This window comes from Peromyscus californicus, unplaced genomic scaffold (assembly GCF_007827085.1).
Source record: "Peromyscus californicus insignis strain IS unplaced genomic scaffold, ASM782708v3 Scaffold_24__1_contigs__length_46423439, whole genome shotgun sequence".
Classification (NCBI taxonomy): Eukaryota; Metazoa; Chordata; class Mammalia; order Rodentia; family Cricetidae; genus Peromyscus; species Peromyscus californicus.
In genome coordinates, this window is record NW_026294535.1 from 35,756,955 (window position 1) to 35,777,419 (window position 20,465).

Consider the following 20,465-nt stretch of genomic DNA (forward strand, 5'->3'; position numbering starts at 1 on the left):
GCAGGAATTTCTTCCTAAAACCTCATTTAAAAAAAAAAAAACAAACTCAAAATTTGCACATTTATAGTGAAGAAGTAAGCCCCAGCAGGTGAACAGATTAGCAGAAACTGACCATTTTAACGTCTCAAGCCATCGGACATGCTCGCGTCTCTCCAGGTTTAACAAACCAGGACTAAATTATACCAGAAACAGATGAGGAGTTAAATTATCGTTAGAAAAGGGGAGAAAAGTTAAGGTAGGACATTAAAATTTTATTCTGAAATTATCTCTGGCCACAACAATAAAATTTAACAAATATTCACTAAACAGCCTTCCTCCCGCCATCCTCTGTACAATACATACAGTATCATAGAACTGGCCACTAGGATTCAAACCCACTAGAACACGTTCCACGTTTAGTGGTGACAGCAGCATCTCACAGAAGTTTGTACATACATATATACACAGTCCACATTCAACCATTTTCACATATTTTCAGTACACACAGTTGCAGCATTATTACAGTCACGTGTCTAAGTTGTTGCTCGATAGAAACCCAAGCCACTGCCTAGACATAACTGTAGCAGTTGAGCAGAGTATAATTACAATGAATTTTATATATGTCCATAGCAGAGAGATGTACAAGCCCCTAAAAACAAAGAGTCCACAAATACTTCTGTTTTTAAAATGCTACCACAGCATTAGGTTGGGCGATATTAAAACCTTTGCCAACCAAATCAGTTGATTTTTATTTTAAAAATCTTCTGCTTACCAGAAATATTCTTGATGAAAAAAAAATTACAAAAATGAATGTTCTCTTCAAAATAATTCGCGCTTTTAAGATTCCAATATGGCCCAATGCTACTGATGCCTACAGTGTTTTCTAACATTCTGATGGAGCCATTTAACGTGACTCCACACCACCCAGTAAGTTTAAAAGTGGCTTAAGTGCCTTGCACCCAAATTGTAAAAATCCCTGGCCATCCTTACTAGAGCCAGGTATATAAAAAAAGGAATGCACTTTGGTTCATACCAAATGCCCTGGGATTAATCACACTATAAAATTAAATGGTTTGAGGTAAATTTTTACAAATACAGTTGATTTTTGTCTAGTGTTAGCATAACAAAAAAAATATCATTTAAAAAAATCAGTCTGATGTTCAGATACAACAAAGACCATCTTTAACCCCTCAAACACAGGAATTCCTGGTGTCACTAACAAATGGTTTATCTTGCTCAGCGCCCAATGACTATTCACGCCTTATGGTTTCTATTAAGGCCTATAAATCTAGATATTTAAGACAGATGTTATCTTTGCAGAGGTGGCTTCCATCCTTACTACCTCTAGTTCAAAGAGTTAAAGAGGCCAAAAAATGCATGCCCTACAACATGGCATTCAGAACAAAAGGCACATTGTTAACACTAAGAGCACAATTTCTCCTGTAAGATGTTAATCTACACTGTCCTGCACCACTCGGTGTTCCACGGTTGTGCTAAGAACACTCTGGCAGTGCAAGAAACGGAGCCCAAAGAGACTGCAACCAAAGACGAGACGACACTGTGCTATTCCTAAATCCAAAAACAGCTCAGACATCCCTAGACAATGGTAACCTGTGAGACCAAGGACCGTTTCCAAGCCGACTCCTAGTAGCCTATCAGAGCCCTTTATTTAGGTTTTAAGATCACGAAGAGAGGCAACAGTTTCATTTGAGACGCAATAATTAAAGAGGATTCTTCTCAAAGCAGCCGTGTCAGGAAACGCTGAAACACGTCGGCTTTTAGGAATCAAGGAAATTTCACTGTGGTTGGGGGGGGGGGGGGGGAGAAAAAAAGAAAGCGAGAAAGAAAAGTCCTGTAGCACTGCACATTAGAGTTTGGCTTCAAAGTTTCCGGTCGCATTTGTGGATAAAGCTCCTCATAAATGTTCTGCTGGCCTCAGAAGAACCAGTTTTGTGTGGTGGGGGGGGGGGGGGGGGGGGAGGGGAGACAAGCAAGTTTAGTCCACTTCTACTGTGGCAAGTATAGCTAGCTGTGTTACAGGGGGTTAGTAAGAACGGGCTCAGGCTCACAACTAAGTGATCATGGGAACAGAGCAGGAGCCTTGGAGGGGAAAACAGCTTTTGTAGTTTTTAGGTTAATTGTAATGACCTAAAGACACTAGCCATCGTTAAGAGACTCGTAGTTTTTTACAAAAGTCCCCAGACCAGACCTTATTTCTCATGCCTTTAAGCCAATTTTTAAAAAAATAAATACACAATTTTTTAAGTCCTATAAGCCACTGATTGGGGGTACTGTCACATGAGCATCATTTAAAATGTAACTTACTGACATATTATTGCACTTCACAGATTACACAGAAATGTGTATAGTATGCTAAAGAATTTGACTAGGGAACTAAGCTATCGTTGCTAAGTACAGAAGGTACAAATTAATTTACCAATGGCATCCTCAAATAGTAAAGCAAACAGCGATATCGCTAACTTATTAATAAGCTAATCTTATTACTCATTTTTGGCAAATATTTGAAATAATTCCTGAGCATATTTTTCCACCATCAACTGGCAAAGCCTCAAGATAAGAAAAATGTTTATTCAAAATGACACTTTTTTTTTGTTTTGTTTTTTTGCTTTTTTAAAATAAGAGAAAACATAGAATTAAAAAAAAACAAAACACTTAACCGGAAACTTTCTTGGCCTCACTGGGGACCATGCTTTAAGTACTTGTAAATCGATTTACAGGCAATACAATAATATCTGTGCATATAAAAGATTATTTATCCTAATTTTTACTATCCAAAACCTATTGTCCAAACAGGCAGAAATCTTTCTCTATTAAATTGCACATACTAAAAAAATTCTTTCCACGTGCCTTGAAATTGATATATATCACTGTTCATCCATTAGTGATAAAATACTGAAATTTTCACTGTGAAAATAATTATTATTCAGCGAAGAAAATATTCTTTTACCTAACTCTCAGTTACTTTCAGGAAAAGTGTCATCCCCACAAAAACACTCAGTGCAATACAAAAGAAGCAAAACTGAACAGAGGGATGCGGTTTCTGGGGCTCTTCTAACGAATCAAAGAGTAAGTCAAACCATTTACCTCGAGGTTGCATTTCTCCTCTTTTCAATGTGTTGTTAAAACTGGCCCAACGGAGTGGCCGCAGTGACTTCTCTTCACCAGGAGGATTTTCAAAACCCCTTTTCTTTCTAACGAAAGAGTTGATGCTTTCCCAGGCTAAGGGAACCTCAGTGGCGTCTACAGGGTGAACTCACTCCGGCCGGCTAAATCTCCTTCGGAACTATTCAAATCCCCACCTCAGGCGGCTAGGCCGCTCGCTGTTCTTTTGGAAACTGGGGAATGACACTCCGGACATAATGGCAGCTGACATGGCTCTCTGCATTAACAGTCTGGGATAGACAGCTGAAGGAAAAAGACACACGAAGTGCAGGCGGCAGGTGTGTGATAAAGAAGGGACAGAGACAAGAGAAGGGGAAGCGGGGAACAGTGGTGGGGGGAAGTCCTAAAATTAGGTGAAAAGGCAATTTCCATAATCAGAGGGCTTCCTGATTATGACAGCTTGCCGACTTCCCAGAGCCTGGGGAGGAATTCACACATCTCAGTTTCCATCCATCCCCTAAATGCTGCTTGGTGGCTTAAGAACTTCAGAATGTTAAGTGGGCGGGTTTAGACCTGGGCAATCTCTTTTGTAATTGTTTGAACACACCTCAAGGAAAAAAGACAATCTCTAAGGTGCGGTTTTTCTTAGAGATTTTTCCACCGGGACCTTCCTTCTCCTTCCACCTCCACTCTGACCCAGGTTAACTGAGGGAAAAATGGAGGCAAGGCGTGCTGCTCTTGTGTGAACCCGGAGCACGGAGAGAGAAGGAGGGCGGGCCCCTGGGGGCCACCTCCCTGGGGAGCGTAGAGGACGAACCATGAAAACATAGTGAATATGTGTGACCAGTCTGTAAATGAGTGTCAGTCATGAAGAAATCAATGGCCTGCCACTGATACGATCACTCTGCCACTAACTACAGTAAGGCTCATCTTACTTTTAGAACCCAAGGAAGGGGGCAAAAAAAAAAAAAAAAACGGTTTCAGAAAGTATAAAAACTTAAAGCATTGTCCCCATGTATTTATAAAAACAAAACAAACTGTCTTACATCAAGTGCTGAAAAGATACAAATAAGTCGAGTTTTTGAGCAAATAAAAACAGGTCTGAGCTACACTTTTTCAACCCAATAAGGCTCAGCTACAACGCATTTCTCAGCTTGCCAGCATCAGGGGACTGGAGCTCAGCTAACGAGTTTTGGCAACACTGTCCGCTGCTGAATATTCCCATTGGCATCTGTCATCTGTGCCAAATTAGTCCTCAGCTTGGAAGCCGAGCTGGAAGGTGGAGGTAACTTGGAAATCGACGTGATAGCACCAGTGCTGTCCGTGACCCTCTTCACCGCCGTCTTCTCCCCGGTCGGAGGCTTTGGCAAGCGCCTCCTGAGCCAAGGGTGCCGCAAAGCCTGGCCCGGGGTCATGCGGACTGCGGGATCCCACTCCAAACACTGTTTTAAGAAGTCAAGGAAAAGAGGATCATCGCATCCCTTCAGTGCGTTCCCCCACTCTCTGCTCTCTGGTGGACCCCTCAGTTTCCCTCTCCGGGACCGGCCTCCATTGAGGACCACAGAGCCGTCCGAAAGAGTCGTGACAGTGCAGTATCGAGGATAACCCTTGGAGCTCACGAAATTTTTGGCTCGTTTGGAAGCATCCAGGAGTTTCTGGGAGGGCATGCCCAAAAGCTCAATCATACAAGCTAGCTGGTCCCCTTCATCCTCCCCAGGCAAGAGGGGGTAACCCGTCAGGAGTTCCGCGAGAATGCAACCCAGGCTCCACATATCAATGGGCATGCCGTACCTGGCTCCAAGGATCACTTCCGGAGCCCGGTAAAAGCGCGACTGGATGTACGTGTAGACACGCTGGTGCTCGTAACAACTGGAGCCAAAGTCAATCACTTTAATACTGCTTCTCCCCTGCTGCTTTAACAAAATGTTCTCGGGCTTAAGGTCACAGTGGATTATTCTGTTTTTGTGCAAAGCATCCAAGCACTGTAGAATGGAGTGGGCAAACTTGCGCACCAGAGGCAGGCTGAAGCCCTGGAACTTATTCTTCTTGATGAGCTCATAGAGGTTCATGCTCAGCAACTCAAACGTCATGCAGATGTGGTTGCGGAAGGTAAAATTCTCCAGCATGTGGATGACGTTCATGGTGTTGTCCTTATCCTGCTTCCGTAGGTGCTCCAAGATCCGGATCTCCTCCGCCGCCTGCCGGTGGAAGCGCTTCTCGTTCCGCACCATCTTCAGGGCCACGTGCTGGTGGACTTTGTGGTCATAGGCCTTGACCACCTGCCCAAAGCTCCCCTTCCCTATGACCTTGAGGACCTCGTACCTGTAAGCCACGTGATCATGGGGCACCTGCACATAGGACCCCTGGTCATCATCGTAACCACCGTTGTTGGGCCCGCCTGTCATGCCTTGGCGCTTCTTTGCATTTGGACCCAAGAAATATATTTCGGGGTAGCTAAAAATCTCATGGTGTTCGAAGGCTGTGAGTTTTTGCATGTATTGCTTCATCGCTTGTTCGGGGGTCATGGGGGTGGCTTTCACCTTCCCCATGCCTTCCATGGACTTCAGAGAGGTGGAACTCCCCTGCCGTCTGTGGATGCTCTCCAGCTGCCTCTCTGGCACCACAGGCAAGCCCGTCTTGCCCACGGTGGTCAGCCCATTGGGCTGTGTTGTGAGCACTGTCCTCTTGTTACTGTTGTCCTCGAACAGCTGCTGAACCTGGATCTGTCCGTGGCTGTGGCTGCTGATGTGGAGGTGGTCATTCATGGTGTGCTTACCGCCGCCAATCTGGAATTCAGACGAGAAAGCATCAACAGAAAGGAATGGGCCCTGCTCCCCCAACGCCATGTCAGAAATCAGTCCTCATCACCCGACTCCCAGTTTGGCAGGAACCCACAGCCACCATCAGTTTTAGTCAATGGAAAGTGCTGTGTCCCCAAGAAGTCCCATGAATATACCAGCAGGGAGAATGAATAGGATGCTTATAGGCATGCCAGTAAAGAAGGACGGACAATCGTGGATCGGGCAAGGTTAGGAAACACAGGACAGCCCTGGGAATGCCACAGCTACAGAGCCTAGGTCCTAGCAGTAAGTTCTCCTGGAGGCAGGGATCAAGCCTTCATGTTACCATTCTGCACCGAGGGTTTAATAAGAGGCCTGGCACATGGCAGGTGTTTTAAGCCATATCAGATCTGGAAGTGAAACAAGCAAAGCACAAACAAGTGCCATCTACACCGTTGCCCACGCCCAGACCACAGTGTCTTCCACACTTCACTGAAGCATTCTGCATTTCTATGAGGATGGGGCATCACACCTGTCCAGCACTCCCTCGTATATATCTGGAGCTCCTCCAGAAACACTAGACGCTTCCTTCTTCCCCGGAAGTTCTAATTAACCCCCGGAACGCACACAGTGACAAACAAAATAAGCTTCTATTGACAGAGTCTCCCGTAGATACGTGTGTCCTAGTTACCCAGCAAACTTCAGACCTGTTTTCTTTCTTTACAGTTTCTGGGTGTCACTGACTTCAATCAGTTAAGGTCATTCTGTCCAACAAGCTGAGCAACTGCCATTCAGTTTGGGCCTCTGGTCCACGGCTTGGTACCCACGCACGTATTTCTCTTTCTACAGGCTGCTGGGATACTCAGCTTTCCAACAGAGAATCACATGATGTTAATACTGCCGCCTTGACAGCATCTAGAATTTCCTAGGGGGCAAACCTCTCTGAGCATGTCCCCTAAAGAGTTTCCAGACTGGGTAAACTGAGGCAGGACAATCCAAGCTAAACACGGTCGGCACTGTTTCATGGGCTGAGGTCCCGGACTGAATAAACAAAGTAAGCCTAGTACCAGTCTTCATGTCTTCCTGCTTCCTCCCTGAAGAGGCAATATGATCACCGCCTCGGGTTCCTGCCACCATGCCTTCACCACGACAGTGTGACCCTTCTTAAACCATCAGCCAGAACGCACTCTTCCTCCTTTTCAGTTGGTTCTTGACCAGGTATTTGCTCAGAGCAAAGGAAACAGTAACCACTACAAATACAAAGTGGCAATTTCTATTTCTGGCATACACTCCATCCCAGAATAGTCCTGTCTAAACAAAACTGAGAGGGCAAAGGCCAATCCCCCATTCTCCTACCCTGAATCGGTTTAGGATTTCCTTCAAGCAGTCTTCTGGGGAAACTTTTCCTTGAAATCTCAAAGAATCAACTTGTCATCAACATCCACCTCACTCACCCAGTCAGCACTAATGAGGGACTAGTTAAGAGTGGCAGGAACTCTGCCCATTGGGAATTTACAGTAAGTAAGACGAGTCTTTTGTCATCGGGGCTCAGTCCTCTGTTTGGGGGTATCCAGAGGTGAGGGAGAGGAGCAGAGTGATTCAAGAAATGCTTTGGGAACCCCTGGATTAGAAAACGAGATTCCAAACCTTCCTTACTAGCAGGCCATGATCTTTCCCATTTTTTTTTTTTTAACTGACAAGCAGCAAGCATAATGGCCATCTATGGAGCGAGGCTCTGCTCCCTTCTAAAAGAGAAAGAAGCCAGTTCCTGAGCCCGACTCTGACTTCACAGGATTCAGAATTGTATTTCTCAGAGAGACTTCTAGCAGATTTCTCTTATTGAACTCAGAGATGATACCGCCAGGTAAGGTGACTTTATATTCCACTATATAGTAGTTGGTACCTTTTCTACTTCAAAAGCAAGGCAGTCCATAAAAGACACTGGAAAAGCCTTGAGCATATATAAAAAAGTAGTCCAAACTTGTTGATTGCTCTTTCTCTCTCTCCTTCCTTCCCTTTTCTCTGTCCTTTCCTTCCCTTTTCCATATTTTTAAGATGCCAGAGTTAGCTAAGAACTTGCTAGCAAAGGCTAGCCTTGGGGAAAGAAAAAAGAATCAATCTTTCCACTGCCACCAGCCTCTCAAGTGCTAGGTGGCTGAGTGCTCCATCATGCTCTTATCTGCCCACTGCTTTTCCTTCCAAAGCCTCATTCACCTCTGTGCTCAATGAAAGGACTCCAGGTTTGAAATCTCTCTCGTGCCGGGGTTGGGGCGGGGGTGGGGGTGGGGGTGGTGGGATGGGGGGGGGACTGTGGTCGGTATGTAAAATAAATGAAAGAAATGTTATTTAAATAAAATTAAATTAAAAAAAGAAATCCTTCTCCTCAGGGCAAGACGGAGGGTACTTCAGAAGAATAACCCAGATCTATACAACTAACTTATGAAGCACAAAACCAACCTTGGGATTTTAAAGATTCTTAAAATGTTAGCAAAATAAAACTTTTTGAGCATCGAGAATTTACTCTGATTTAGGTTACTGCAATCAATTTTTGCATAAACTAAAAAATTATTTCAAATGTTTCAGTGACCAGAACTAAAGAGCTTGCCCATCACTTCTCCACCAGCTCTCTCTCCAGTATCAGCTATGACTCCTGCTGACAGGTGGGTCTCAGCTTCCATTCTCTTGGTTTTCCCCTCCTACTACTTCCTGGTCGCTCCTATGCACAGCTGGGATATCAGGAGCACCCAACACTGGCTGCAGTCTCCTCTGTGTCCTTTTGCAGACCTGCCCGTCCATACCTCCTGGACTCATGCCCCATGCCCAACTGCTAACGTGTTTCCACTTCCACTGGCAAAACTCAAACAGACACACTCATAACGCTTTCTTGCTATCATAATCCTCAACTTAAAAATCAAAAAATTTAAAAAAGAAAGAAAGAAAGAAAGAAAGAAAAAGAAAAACCTCCTCTCCTCACATAATTGCTCTGGCTGAATACCTAGGAATCCCTGACAGTGTATATACCTGGATAACACTCTCAGTATCCATCCTCTTTCCACACTATCATGAAGCCTCCTGTGCCCACTCACTCAGGCGCTACCAGCTATATTTTATATTGCTGTTTTCACTGGGACAACTGAGGCAGATATGCAGGCAGGCAGACTCAGAGACTCAGACAGACAGACAGACACACACACACACACAAACACACAGACACACACAGACACACACACACACACACACACACACACACACACACACACACGCCTAAACTCCTCAAGTCTTTCTCTATACTACTTCTTGAGTTGGAATGTACATATTGTCCATCTGAGACTGCTCTTGCTTGTGCGCATGGCTACATCCCACCACCACAGCATGCAGTGAGAGTACATCTCGCCAGAGCTCTTCCAGTCTGATCGACACATTGGTACACCCCTAAGAGGAACAAGGCTGAACCCCCAGGACCCAGGGACACCACGCACTTTCACACTCCTCTCTTGTTGATGAGGTCAGTTGGATAAGAGTCGGGATATTTTTCACACATGAAATGAATCCGGCTCTGCCGGTTACTCTGTGACCTTGGGTGATTTACCTTATCTCTCTGAACTGCACTGTCCTTGTGTGCAGAAAGGTTCCAAGCTACCTCGTTAGGGCTATTGGGGAGATTAGAGACCTTGAGTGTGTGTGTAAAGTGTGTGGCGTAGTACTTAGCAAGTGACAGCCACTGCTACGATCCTTTTCTCATGCTGCTTCGAATCTCCTTCTTTCCACTGTTCCGATGACAAACTCCTACTCACTCTTCAATGGCCAGAACTCTCACCTCCTCCGATCTATTGAACAACTCCCTCTGTACCTACACTGAACTGTCTCATCATTAATGCTTCACCTCACTCAGTTTTGACAAAAAGTGCACCCATCTGGCTGCAAGAAATTACTGGGGTGAGGGTGGTGGTGGTCACCTCTTATTTTTCTTAAGTCCCCATTAACATAAACTCAGGTACACAGTAAACACCGAATAGCTCCTGACTAGAAGCACAGAGTCAAGAATGTCCCTTCAAGTCATTCTTCAGCAATAGTGTTTGCATCTTCAAAAGAAAACATGAAGTCAACACTGAGGGAGTTGGGAAATATCCCAAGAGGCCCAAGTCATAAGATCTTGCCGGGCCTCCAAGGCAAAGGATGGCTGGTTAAAAAGTACCTGTAGCAAGCATCTTACAACACCCAAGAATCTTACACATTCCGGGAGTTGAAGATATTGACTTGAAGTTTCCAGTAAAAGAGAGGATTTGGGGTCCCGAACAGTGCAGGACCCTGAAATCACAACCAAAATCAAATGCACAAAAGTGATACCTAATAGGAGGGATGTCCAGAAAAGTCAGAGATGCTAGGACCATATCATAAACTTAAGGACCCTGAAGACCCTTCGCTCCTACTTCAGCCTTTGGAAGCCAGAAACCATGGGTCGGGCCTATTTGCTAATGTAGTACAACGTGCCACACTCAAGACTACAAGCTGAAAAGAACCCAGTGGTTTAAATACCTACAACCGGATGTGTTAAAGTGGAGAGATCCACAAACCCCTCCTCTAATCATGAGATATTTTAGTACTGAAAATTCTGCATGAACAGAAGTCTCAGAAGTTGGGTGCTTCTTTTTCCCTTGCAGTACCAAAATGGCAAGCAACACATGCTTCCGTGTGCTATGACTTCTGGGCGTTTCAAAACCTCCCAGAGTCATCTTAGAAATTTTGGGGGTGTTATGGGAATAAAGTTGAGCTTAAAACAACAACAACAACAACAAAAACAAACAAAACAACAACAACAAACAATGATGAGTAATTTAAATATTCAAAGTTATAAAAGTATATACCAATATTTTGGAATTTATAGAAATGAAAAAAATTTAAAATAAATATCTTGTTATCTGCCACATATTATTATAAGGAAAAAAAAAACTAACAAGAATCAGGATACTTGTTGGTTTTACTTTTAGGACAAATTGACCTCAACTAAATTACTATGGTATAAAAGTCACACAAGAAGTAGAAAACAAACTACCATGGAAAATTCCAAAGTTCACAATCCTTTCATGTGCTTAAGAGCAAAGATGAGAAAACTCCTATGATAAATCACTTTTCACTTAATGCCCTTTCTTCTCACTACTCATTTCCCAACAGTTCCAGATGTAACTGCTCTGGAAATAAACGTGTAAACACTTCTGAAAATGTAGACGACATGGGAACATACACCTGTAAAGACGCTAGCATTTACAACACAGCTAATACTAGTTCCCAGAACTAGTCTTCCCAAGCAGTACATTAAGCGCAGAGGCAGGACGGTGTGCAACTCTGTAGCACATATTTGAGTTGGCTTCGGACTCCTGACAGCTCAGTTAACCTGTGGAGTCTGAATCCTCAGGTCAAACTGCAGGAGAAGAACCAGATAAACTCTGTGGTCCTGAATGCCCTTGATCTGGGCAAACCGTACTGTTACACAAACCAAGTCAAAACCAACAACATGGGAAACACAAAGTCTCACTTTCAGAACCAAGTATCTAATGATGCAGAATGGCTGAAATTTACCCTCCAGTTAACAACAGCCACACTGCACACAGGCCGCAGCAAAACACTGGCATCTCTCCTGAGAAATACCTTCCCGTTGTCTCCCCGCAGGCTACTAGGCTACTGGCAACCTTGTCTTCTCCCGGTTTTAATACATATTTCCATGGCAAAGAAGTTCTGATCAGGTAAAGGTCATCCTTAAACAAAAACTGGGAGTCAGAGGCAAACCAAGTCATCTTTCCCCGGTCACATCATGTCACGTGATCACATCAACACGTTAGGGGAGAAAAAAAAATGGATGTCGTATTTTCCAAACTGTCAGGTGATTCTAAACCAGCCCAAACAACAGCAAATCCAAACCTCTAAAAGTGATGGTGGTTCCTTACTAGGGATGCCCCTGTCACAATAACATCCCTCCTACCTGTAGGCTCTCTTTCCCAGCAATAGTCTAACCCTGTGTAATGAATTCCCAGCCCCTAGGATAGACACACCGAGAAAAACAAAATGAGAGCTAACAACAAAACGTGTTCGATGAAATTGGTCTACCTCTCTTCCATGTCTCGAACCACAACTGAGGTCTTTCCTCTCATCAAATCTCCCGTGCTAAACAAGTTTCAGTCACATATGATCCCCCAGAGATGCTACCTGCAGGTCACACATGGTTCTTCCAAGCAACTTTCACTTAGCCACAAAATCGTCCATCCTGCAAGCAACCTCACGCAGAACCATCCTAGGGTGCTCACACTGTCAAAGAGCCTTTGGGAAAGAGACCTCTGAAACCGTCACCTTCTCAAAGCGTACACCTCCTCTAGGCTGGAGGTCACCATCCAAAGGCCATCTCTAGGAGCTGAGAAAAGGTACATGGTGAAGTGGGATCCAGTCTCTGCAGCCGCCAGTCCCAGCCTTGGCTCTCCTTCCCCCCAGGGCCTCAGGGGACCACAGCCCTGGTCAGGTGCCCTTCTCCGGCCACCTACAAAGCAAAGCTCGCCCTTTCCATTTGAGTAATATCCATGTAGAGAATCCTACAGAGGTGGGTTGTTTTGTTTTGACTACTGCTGTGGCTCTTATTTTTGTTAATGTTAATTACAATTTCTGCTGTGCTCAAACCTGTAGCTCTCATAAAACATGCTTACACACGCGGGGGACAATTGGCGGGTGCTCCCTGCTGGCTGGAGCCAGGCCTCGGAGGCTCTTTGGGGGATCGATTTTCCGGGCAGGGTGGCCTAGATGTCCCCTAACACATATGTTTCTATAAATATCCACTACCCCTGGGGTTGGGAGGAGATGTTTACCGGGTCGGGGGAAGGGAGCTCTGGGAAGCAGAGATGAAAAAAGAGGGGAGGAAGGAAAGCCGCAAGGAGGAAGTTCCCAGGAAAAGGAGCTCTGGGGTGGGCGGGCTCCAGAGGGAAGCGAGGGGCCCACGCCACGAATCTCCTTTGTGGCAGCAGCTCGGGGCTCGCCCAAGTTGCAGAGGGCGGCGTCGAGGACAGGCCCCTGCCAGGGGCGTGGAGCACTCGGCCCCCTCTTCCCACAGTCAGGACCCCACAAGCCCAGGATCTGCCTGGCACCCTCCCGGAGCCGGGTCTCACCGTGTGGGCTGCGGTGGCAGCGTTGCTGGCCCGGAGAGGCGGCAGGGCGATGGGAGAGGGTGGGCCGGTCCCCACTCCGCTTCGGGGAGCCCCCGCGCCGATCCCCGGGGAAGCCTGAAGCTGGCGAACGGCGGTGTCCCCTCCTCGGCCTGGGAGCCACGCGCGGGAGGAGACAAAAGAGGGTCAGGGTGGGGGAAGAGAGCCACCCAGACCCACCCCCCCGGCCCCGGCCCCCGCCCCGGTGGGCAGCGAACCCCCCCCTTTTTTTTTTTTTTTCCCCCCCCGGGAGAAGATGGAAGGAGACACCCGTCCCGGGAAAAGCCGGCAGCGTGCGGGAAGCGAGGGGGGTCCGGGACGCGGCTCCCCGGGCGCGCACCCGCCAGCTGCAAAGTTAAGTTCGCGACCCGGCTGGGGGAGCAGCGCGGGGCCGGAGCTCCGTGGCCCACGTCGCCGGGGCCGGGGGAGGGGAGGGCGAGCCAACCGAGAGGGCGCAGCGACACGGGGGCCCGCGCTCCGGACGCCCCCTCGCCCAACCCGCCGGGTCCGGGGCTACCCGGGCCACCGACGCGCACAGCCAGGGTCCCGGAGCCCTTACCGGTCGGGTAGGCGGCAGGAGCGGCGGCCGAAGGTTTCCTGGCTAACATGGCCGCGGGAGAGGAACGTGCATGGCAGGGCTGCCCTCGCCGCCGGTCCCGCCGCTACTCGTCGCCGCCGCCGCCGCCGCCTCCACCACCTCCTGGTCGCCCCTCACGCGGGTCCCCCGCGCCTCGTCGCCTCCTCGCGCCCGCTACAGCCAGACCCACGCAGTCCGCTGCATCCCCTCGGCCCGGGCCCGCCGCCGCCGCGAGCCCCCCGCTCTCCTCCTCCTCGCCGCCGCCGCCGCCGCCGTCGTCCCCCTCGTCCTCGGGCGGCTGCTGTACCCCCCGGCCCGTGCACATGCCTCGCCCTCCCCTGCCGCACCGCTGGCCTCCCCGACTCCCTCACATCGGGGGCCGCGGGGAGCAGGCTGCGGCCGCCGGGACCCACTCGCTCGCTCGGGAGCCCTCCTCCCGGGCCCGCGCGCGCCCGCGCCCGCGCACACGCTCGCACCGGCCCCCCCCCCCTCCACGCTCGCCCCCGCGGCTCGCGCGCCCGAGAAAGGCCAGCCCCGCCCCCCTCCCCGCCGAGGCCCCGCCCCGGACTCCCCCCCCGCGGCCCCAGCCACACCGGCTCGCCGCCACCCCACCCCCACCCGCCACCCCGGGAGTCCCTCCCCCTCCGATCTTCCGCAGAGCCGCCCTCCGCTCCCGGGGAAAACTGCGGCTCCCGCTCGCCCTCCGCCTCCCCTGCGGCCATCTGCCCGCTCCCCGGGTCCCCCGCGCCCCTGCGACGCCCCCCCCCCCCGACACTACCGCGCAACCTACCGCCGCCAGCCTCCTCCCGAAATTGCTGCAGAGACCCCTCCTTCTCCCATCACACCCCTAAACACCGCTCCTAATGGCTGCTCCCAGACAATACTGTGCTCCCCCCTCCACCCCTGCCGCCCCCCCCCCCCGCCCCCGTCCCAGTGGCTCAGCCAGCCCCTCTCCCCAGTTAAACCTAGAGAGAACTTAGTTGTATGAGGGTCACCTCGGAAAGTCAGGCCCCGAGGAGGGGCTGCGGCTGAGCCTGGTGACCCAAGCATGGACGAAGGAAGGGGCTGCCCTTCCACCTCCATCTCGGCCACGCACGCCCTCCCTGATTCACTGACACCGGGTGACCGCTGCCCTCCAGTCGCTAGGACAAGGGGAGTCAGACGGGCGCCTGTGGACCGCAGCTGGGGTAGCAGTTGGCTGTGGGTTGCTAGGCAAAAATAAACATCAGAGACACCTCCCATTTCCTTACAACTTCAAGCCTTTCCCCAGCATCGCCACTGGGAGAGACACCACGCACCTTCCTTTCAGCTCTCGGCTGGCTGCAAGGGTAGGGAACCTCTGCTTCCTCTCATCCTCGGAAGTTTAAAAGGTATCTTTTTCCCTTTTCCTTCCCAGACACGTGGAGAATTTCCCCCGCCCTTTTCATTTGTGGTCTACAGCCTCTTTCCCCCAGGAAAAACAAAAATTTGCTTCCCTGTCTCACACCTGTGCTTTGTCGTGTATGGATGGCATACTTGTGCACCGCTGTCCACTTCAACCGTCAGGTACGGAGGGGAAAGCGCAACAAATCCTACAATCAGGGAAGAAAGTTGGGCCATCTTGTATGCATTTCCTTCCTGGGAGGTGCCCAGTTTCTGAAGCGCTCCTGGAGTCCATGTGTCCATTCTTTTCTGTCCTGTTCCTCGCGTCTCCAGGTCCCTGGATGGACTAAGAGTGCAGGCCCTAACTAGTGCAGACCTCAGTGTAGGGGGAGCTACCTCCTGCAGAGTTTCATGGGCTCTGCTGTTTGCAAATTGTCATAGCAACCTCCCACAAAGATCACCTCAGCTTGATACAAATGCCAAAAGAACCGTTCCCCGGTACAGTGTGAGCCTCGCAGGCTCTGGAGCTCCTAGGGAGTAATAAGGGGAGGGCACGGGGGTGTGGAAACCTTTGGCAAAGAGAATTCCACCTTCGGAGAGAAGGAGAAACAGACAGACAGGAGAGACATGCAAACCGACTAAGTTCCTTAACTTCTTTTCTTCCTTCCTTCCTTCGTGGAGTCCTTTCCAAAGAAAGTAGAGCCACGGTAGTGTATTAATAACCAGCTCATGCTTAACTCCGCACCTTTAAATGAATCATGACCTAAATTTCCCCTAGCAAGAAATCCCTCCCTGTACTTATCACAAGAGACTATCTACATTGAAACCCACCAGGGAAAGCTTGTGTAGAGTTCAGAATTAACTAACCGAAAAAGGCTACTAAGTAGCAGAAACAAGGCTACAATGTATTTGAGACTCTCAGTGTGTTTTTACTGTAGTTCCCCCACACTTGGCCGGCTTTCAAGAAAGTGCACACAGCTTCCCCCTCCCTTCGTCTTTCCAAACAGTTATTTCCTTACCCTTGTTGAATAGTCCGTACTATTGATGTTCAAAATTAAATATCAATTTCAGCATCCAATTATCCATACAATGTTTCAAACACCATTGCTTTTTCATAAATAAGAAATACTCAAGTACGGTAGGCTGTAGCTTGATTTCCAAATTAATAATATATTTGTAGATTAAAAATAAGGAAAAAGGAACACATTTTTACAAAGAAACAAAATTATTAATTTTAATTAAAGAAGAGTATATACGCCATGCTTGGTGAACTTTAGACTATCTTTTATTCTTTGACAATTTCCCATTGCAAACAGTATTGATCATATCCACCCCAACTCTCCCCACCCTCTCCCTCCACACGCTCCATCCCAGCTGTCTCTCACTCACCCGTCCCCAGCAACTCCCAATATGTCCTCCTCCTTCTTGACCTCTCCTTATGTGCTTTTGTTTTGTTTTCCTTAACCCAGTGAGTCCAACTAGCCCTGTCTGTTAGAATGCTGAGTGCTCTTGTCTGGTGTGGTCTTGTGCGGGTAACATAGCTCCCGTGAGTTCATGGGTGCACTGGCCACATCATGTCCAGCAGACAGCTCGTGGGTGCAATGGCCAGGCCATGTCCAGCAGAGAACTCATGGGTGCAATGGCCACGTCATGTCCAGCAGACAGCTCGTGGGTGCAATGGTCATGTCATGTCCGGCAGACAGCTCATGGGTGCAATGACCATGCCATGTCCAGTAGACAGCTCGTGGGTGCAATGGCCACGTCATGTCCAGCAGACAGCTCATGGGTGCAATGGCCACATCGTGTCCAGCAGACAGCTCGTGGGTGCAATGACCATGCCATGTCCAGCAGACAGCTCATGGGTGAAATGGCCACGTCATGCAGCCATGTCTAGCAAACAGCATTTCACAGCCTTCCTCCCAACCCTCCAACTCTTCCAGTCTTTCCGCCCTATCTTCCAAGATGTCGTCTTGGACATCTTGTGGGGGGAGGAATGGGATCAATATAGACACCCCATTTAGAGCTAAGTGACTACTGAGTGGAGTCACCTATTCCCAGCACTCAGTTGTTGGATTAACTGCAGATCACTGATGTGAAAAGTGTTTCAGGGCAAGGACTCAACTGCACTACCCTATGTATACAAATGTAACCACTTAGAAGCAGTTTGACAATACCTCAATTTAGCAAGACAATTAGTAGTAGGAGATTCCCCTTAGGAAGTAGGTTCCCCCAAGCCAAGGTCTTTTGAGCAGGTTAACAATAACAGGAATGGATTCCTCACGATGGAGCAGATCTCAAATCCATTGCAAGCATGGTCAGTAACCCCCCATAACCTTCAGGCTTCTATTGCACCAGTGGATACACTGTTCCTGGCAGATTGGTACTGTAGCCAGTAGGATCCATTATTGTGTAATTCATTGTTGTGTAATGTCACTGAGGGCTCTTCTCCTCCAGTGGTCTGTATAGAACCTTCTAGCACCTTTAGCCCCTAGCTAGCCAGCAGGGAAGATATTTTCAGGTCAGTTCCACCATGATTGTATCCTACACTCAAGTGTGCTGTGTCTCTGGCAGTAAGCTCCTCTTATTCTCTAGGTCTGGTAGGCAACCGTGGACAGACACAATGGCCTGTGTTGTTTGGGGTGCCTCTGGGCTTCCATGACCAATAAATCATAGGAACATAGATATAGATAGATAGATGAGAGATAGCTAAATACAAGATAGATAGATAGATAGATAGACAGACAGACAGTAATATGTTTAAACTTCTTGCAGTTCTGATCATTGAGCCTGGGGCCAGATGCATATTGGGCAAACACTCCTACAACTGATCTATACTCTGATCTGGGTTGCTTTTTTTCTTCTTCTTCTTCTTTTTTTTTTTTTTTTGGTCTGCTTTGCTATTGTTGTTGTTTTAACTTTTTATTTTGAGACAGAGTCTTGCTAAGCTGCAGAGGCTGGCCTTGAACTCACTCCAGTCATGCAAGCCTTAAGCTTGTGCTCTTGAGTAATTGGAATTACCGCTCTACACCAAATAGGCCAAGTTTAGGATATTATCTTATATGGCAGGACAAACAGGCTTTCAATGGAGTGTGTATGTGTGTGTGTGTGTGTGTCTGTGTGTGTGTGTGTGTGTGTGTGTGTTTGTCCATGCCATGTCCATGTCCATGTGTGTGTGCATGCTTAAGGGAAATTTGCAGCCAACCTAATTTTCAGCTATTTTGATTATAAATGGCACACTTTTGAAAACCATATTAATTCATACTGACTTCTAAAATAGCTTGGATTTCCCTCATTCTGTTATGTGCTGGTGACCTGAGCATTGATGACTGCCCAATAGAAATATAGGCTTTGGAGAAAGAAGAAACTGGGAAATTCTGGGAGATACTTTCCCCAAACTGTATCAGTAGTAATTATACTATATAATCATATGATACATGTATCTCTTCATTAAATGCTATAACTAGTACTTAATCTTCATAACCTGCAACCAAACCAGAGCTGATTTGACTTTGGACAGTAGCCCACTCAGGGGCTCCATTCAGTTAGCAGCCCCGTTTTTTTGGCTTTTGCCCATTATAGATCCTCTTTGTGTTCTGGAATGTTCATAATCTCGAAAGCCAAATTACCAGCAGGTAGGCAGGTATTGGCAAGAGCAAAGAGGGGGACTCACAGGAGCTTAGAACGGCAGCTGTAGAAAGAAGTTGATTTTGTACTGGGAAAAATACTGATCACAGGAAACAACATGTAAATGAGCAAGAAAATGGCTTCCAACTACCCACTCTCATTTAACCCCTTTTTCCCAGAAGCATTTTCAAAGAACTTAGTATATGCCTGGCATAGAAGACATAAGGATTCATCAGACGTAGTGGGCTAGATTTCAGTCTGATAATCTGTTAGGACCACATTCCTATATCCATTTAAGCAAACAATAGTAATCAACTAGCATATTTTGACCCCATTAGTGGTGGTTTACTAAAGTCTGAATGTTTCTATCACCCCCAAATGCATATGATCTGATCCTAGCCAACAAAATGACTGTTCAGGAGGCTGGTCTCTAGGGGACAATTCAATCCCAAGAGCAGGCACTCAATTCCCTCAAGATTGGGAATAGTGCCTTGACACAAGAGATTCCAGGAAGCTTGTTAGCCTTTCCACTAGGTGGGTTTGTAGTGAGCGGCACCATCTGTGAATCAGAAAACGGGCCCTCACCAAACGCTAAATCTGCCGGCTCATGTATCTGGATTTTTCGGCCTCTGGATCTGTGAGAAATTAATTTTAGTGCTTTCTTAAGGCTATCAAGTTTCTGGTATTTTGTTATAGCATCTTGAGTGGACTAAGACAGAAGGCTACACATTTAAGCAAATAGTCATGCCTGCCAGAACCCTGTTTAGAGTTCAGTGTCCGGTAGGAGAGAGAAGATATGTAATGCTATGTTGGGGCAGTAAGGTGGTGGGACCTTTAAGACATGGGCTGATGGAAGAAATTGGGTCTTTAGAGACATGTCCTGTGAGTGGATGTTGAGACTTCAGTCTCCTCTTACGTCTGTCATCTGTCTGCTTCCCAAACTTAGAGGTGGGGAGTTTTGTTCTACCACATACTTCTCACCGTGGTATAACATCTTGCCATAGACCCCCCCCAACAACCACCAACTGAGCCCTCTATAACACCAAGCTTAAATAACTTCTTCTTCCTTATAAACTGTTCACCTAAGGTAATTTGTCACCACGATGGAACGTTAACCAACAACACGGGGGAAAAAGAGAAAGCCATGTCCTAGAAGTACAGGTGCTTTAATAAAGGGCTCACCGAGGACTGGGGAGATGGTTCAAAGGGTGAAGAACTTGCTAGTCAAGTCTGAGGACTTGTGCTTAGATCTTCGGGATCCACAAAGGTGGACACAGTAGCACATCTGTAATCCCAGCACTCTTAGATGGAGATGGGAGGTAGAGACAGAGGGATCTTGACAGAAGCTCATGGCCAGCTAATCTGGCTTATGCAGTGCCAAACAACAAAAGACCTTGTCTCAAACAACGTAGAAGTCAAGGACTGACCCAAGCAGCTGCCCTTTGACCTCTGTACTGGCCGGTTTTGTGTGTCAACTTGACACAAGCTAGAGTCATCAGAGGAAGGAGTCTCCGTTGAGGAAATGCCTCCTTGAGATCCAGCTGTAAGGCATTTTCTCATTTAGTGATCCATGTGGGAGAGCCCAGCCCATGATGGATGAGGCCATTGCTGGGGTGTTGGTTCTAGGTGCTATAAGAAGGTAGTTGCAAGCCTTGGGAAGCAAGCCAGTAAGCAGCACCCGCCCATGGCCTCTGCATCAGCTCCTGCCTCCAGGTTCCTGCCCTGTGTGAGTTCCTGTCCTGACTTCCTTCAGTGATGAACAGCAATTCTGAAGTGTAAGCCTAATAAACCCTTTCCTCCGCAACTTGCTCTTTGGTCATGGTGTTTTGTTGCAGGAAT

At 47.8% G+C, this 20,465-nt stretch overlaps 1 protein-coding gene across 1 annotated transcript; it reads right to left on the reverse strand.

Moving 5' to 3' along the window:
- Positions 1-230: 230 nt before the first annotated feature.
- Positions 231-13,816, reverse strand: Dyrk2 (dual specificity tyrosine phosphorylation regulated kinase 2). The gene is made up of 3 exons (XM_052753445.1): positions 13,623-13,816; positions 13,028-13,176; positions 231-5,888 (listed from the first exon to the last, which is right to left on the reverse strand). Exons 1-3 carry the CDS (start codon positions 13,669-13,671, stop codon positions 4,281-4,283), a joined length of 1,806 nt encoding a protein of 601 aa, XP_052609405.1. The 5' UTR covers positions 13,672-13,816; the 3' UTR covers positions 231-4,280.
- Positions 13,817-20,465: the final 6,649 nt, after the last annotated feature.

Excerpts from the sequence above, each read along its gene's own strand:
- Dyrk2 (XM_052753445.1), bottom strand. The coding sequence starts at position 13,671 with ATGTTAGCCAGGAAACCTTCGGCCGCCGCTCCTGCCGCCTACCCGACC. Across the intron at positions 13,177-13,622 it reads TCCTGCCGCCTACCCGACCG|GCCGAGGAGGGGACACCGCC; the intron begins GTAAGGGCTCCG and ends CGTGGCTCCCAG. Across the intron at positions 5,889-13,027 it reads CTGCCACCGCAGCCCACACG|ATTGGCGGCGGTAAGCACAC; the intron begins GTGAGACCCGGC and ends TCTGAATTCCAG.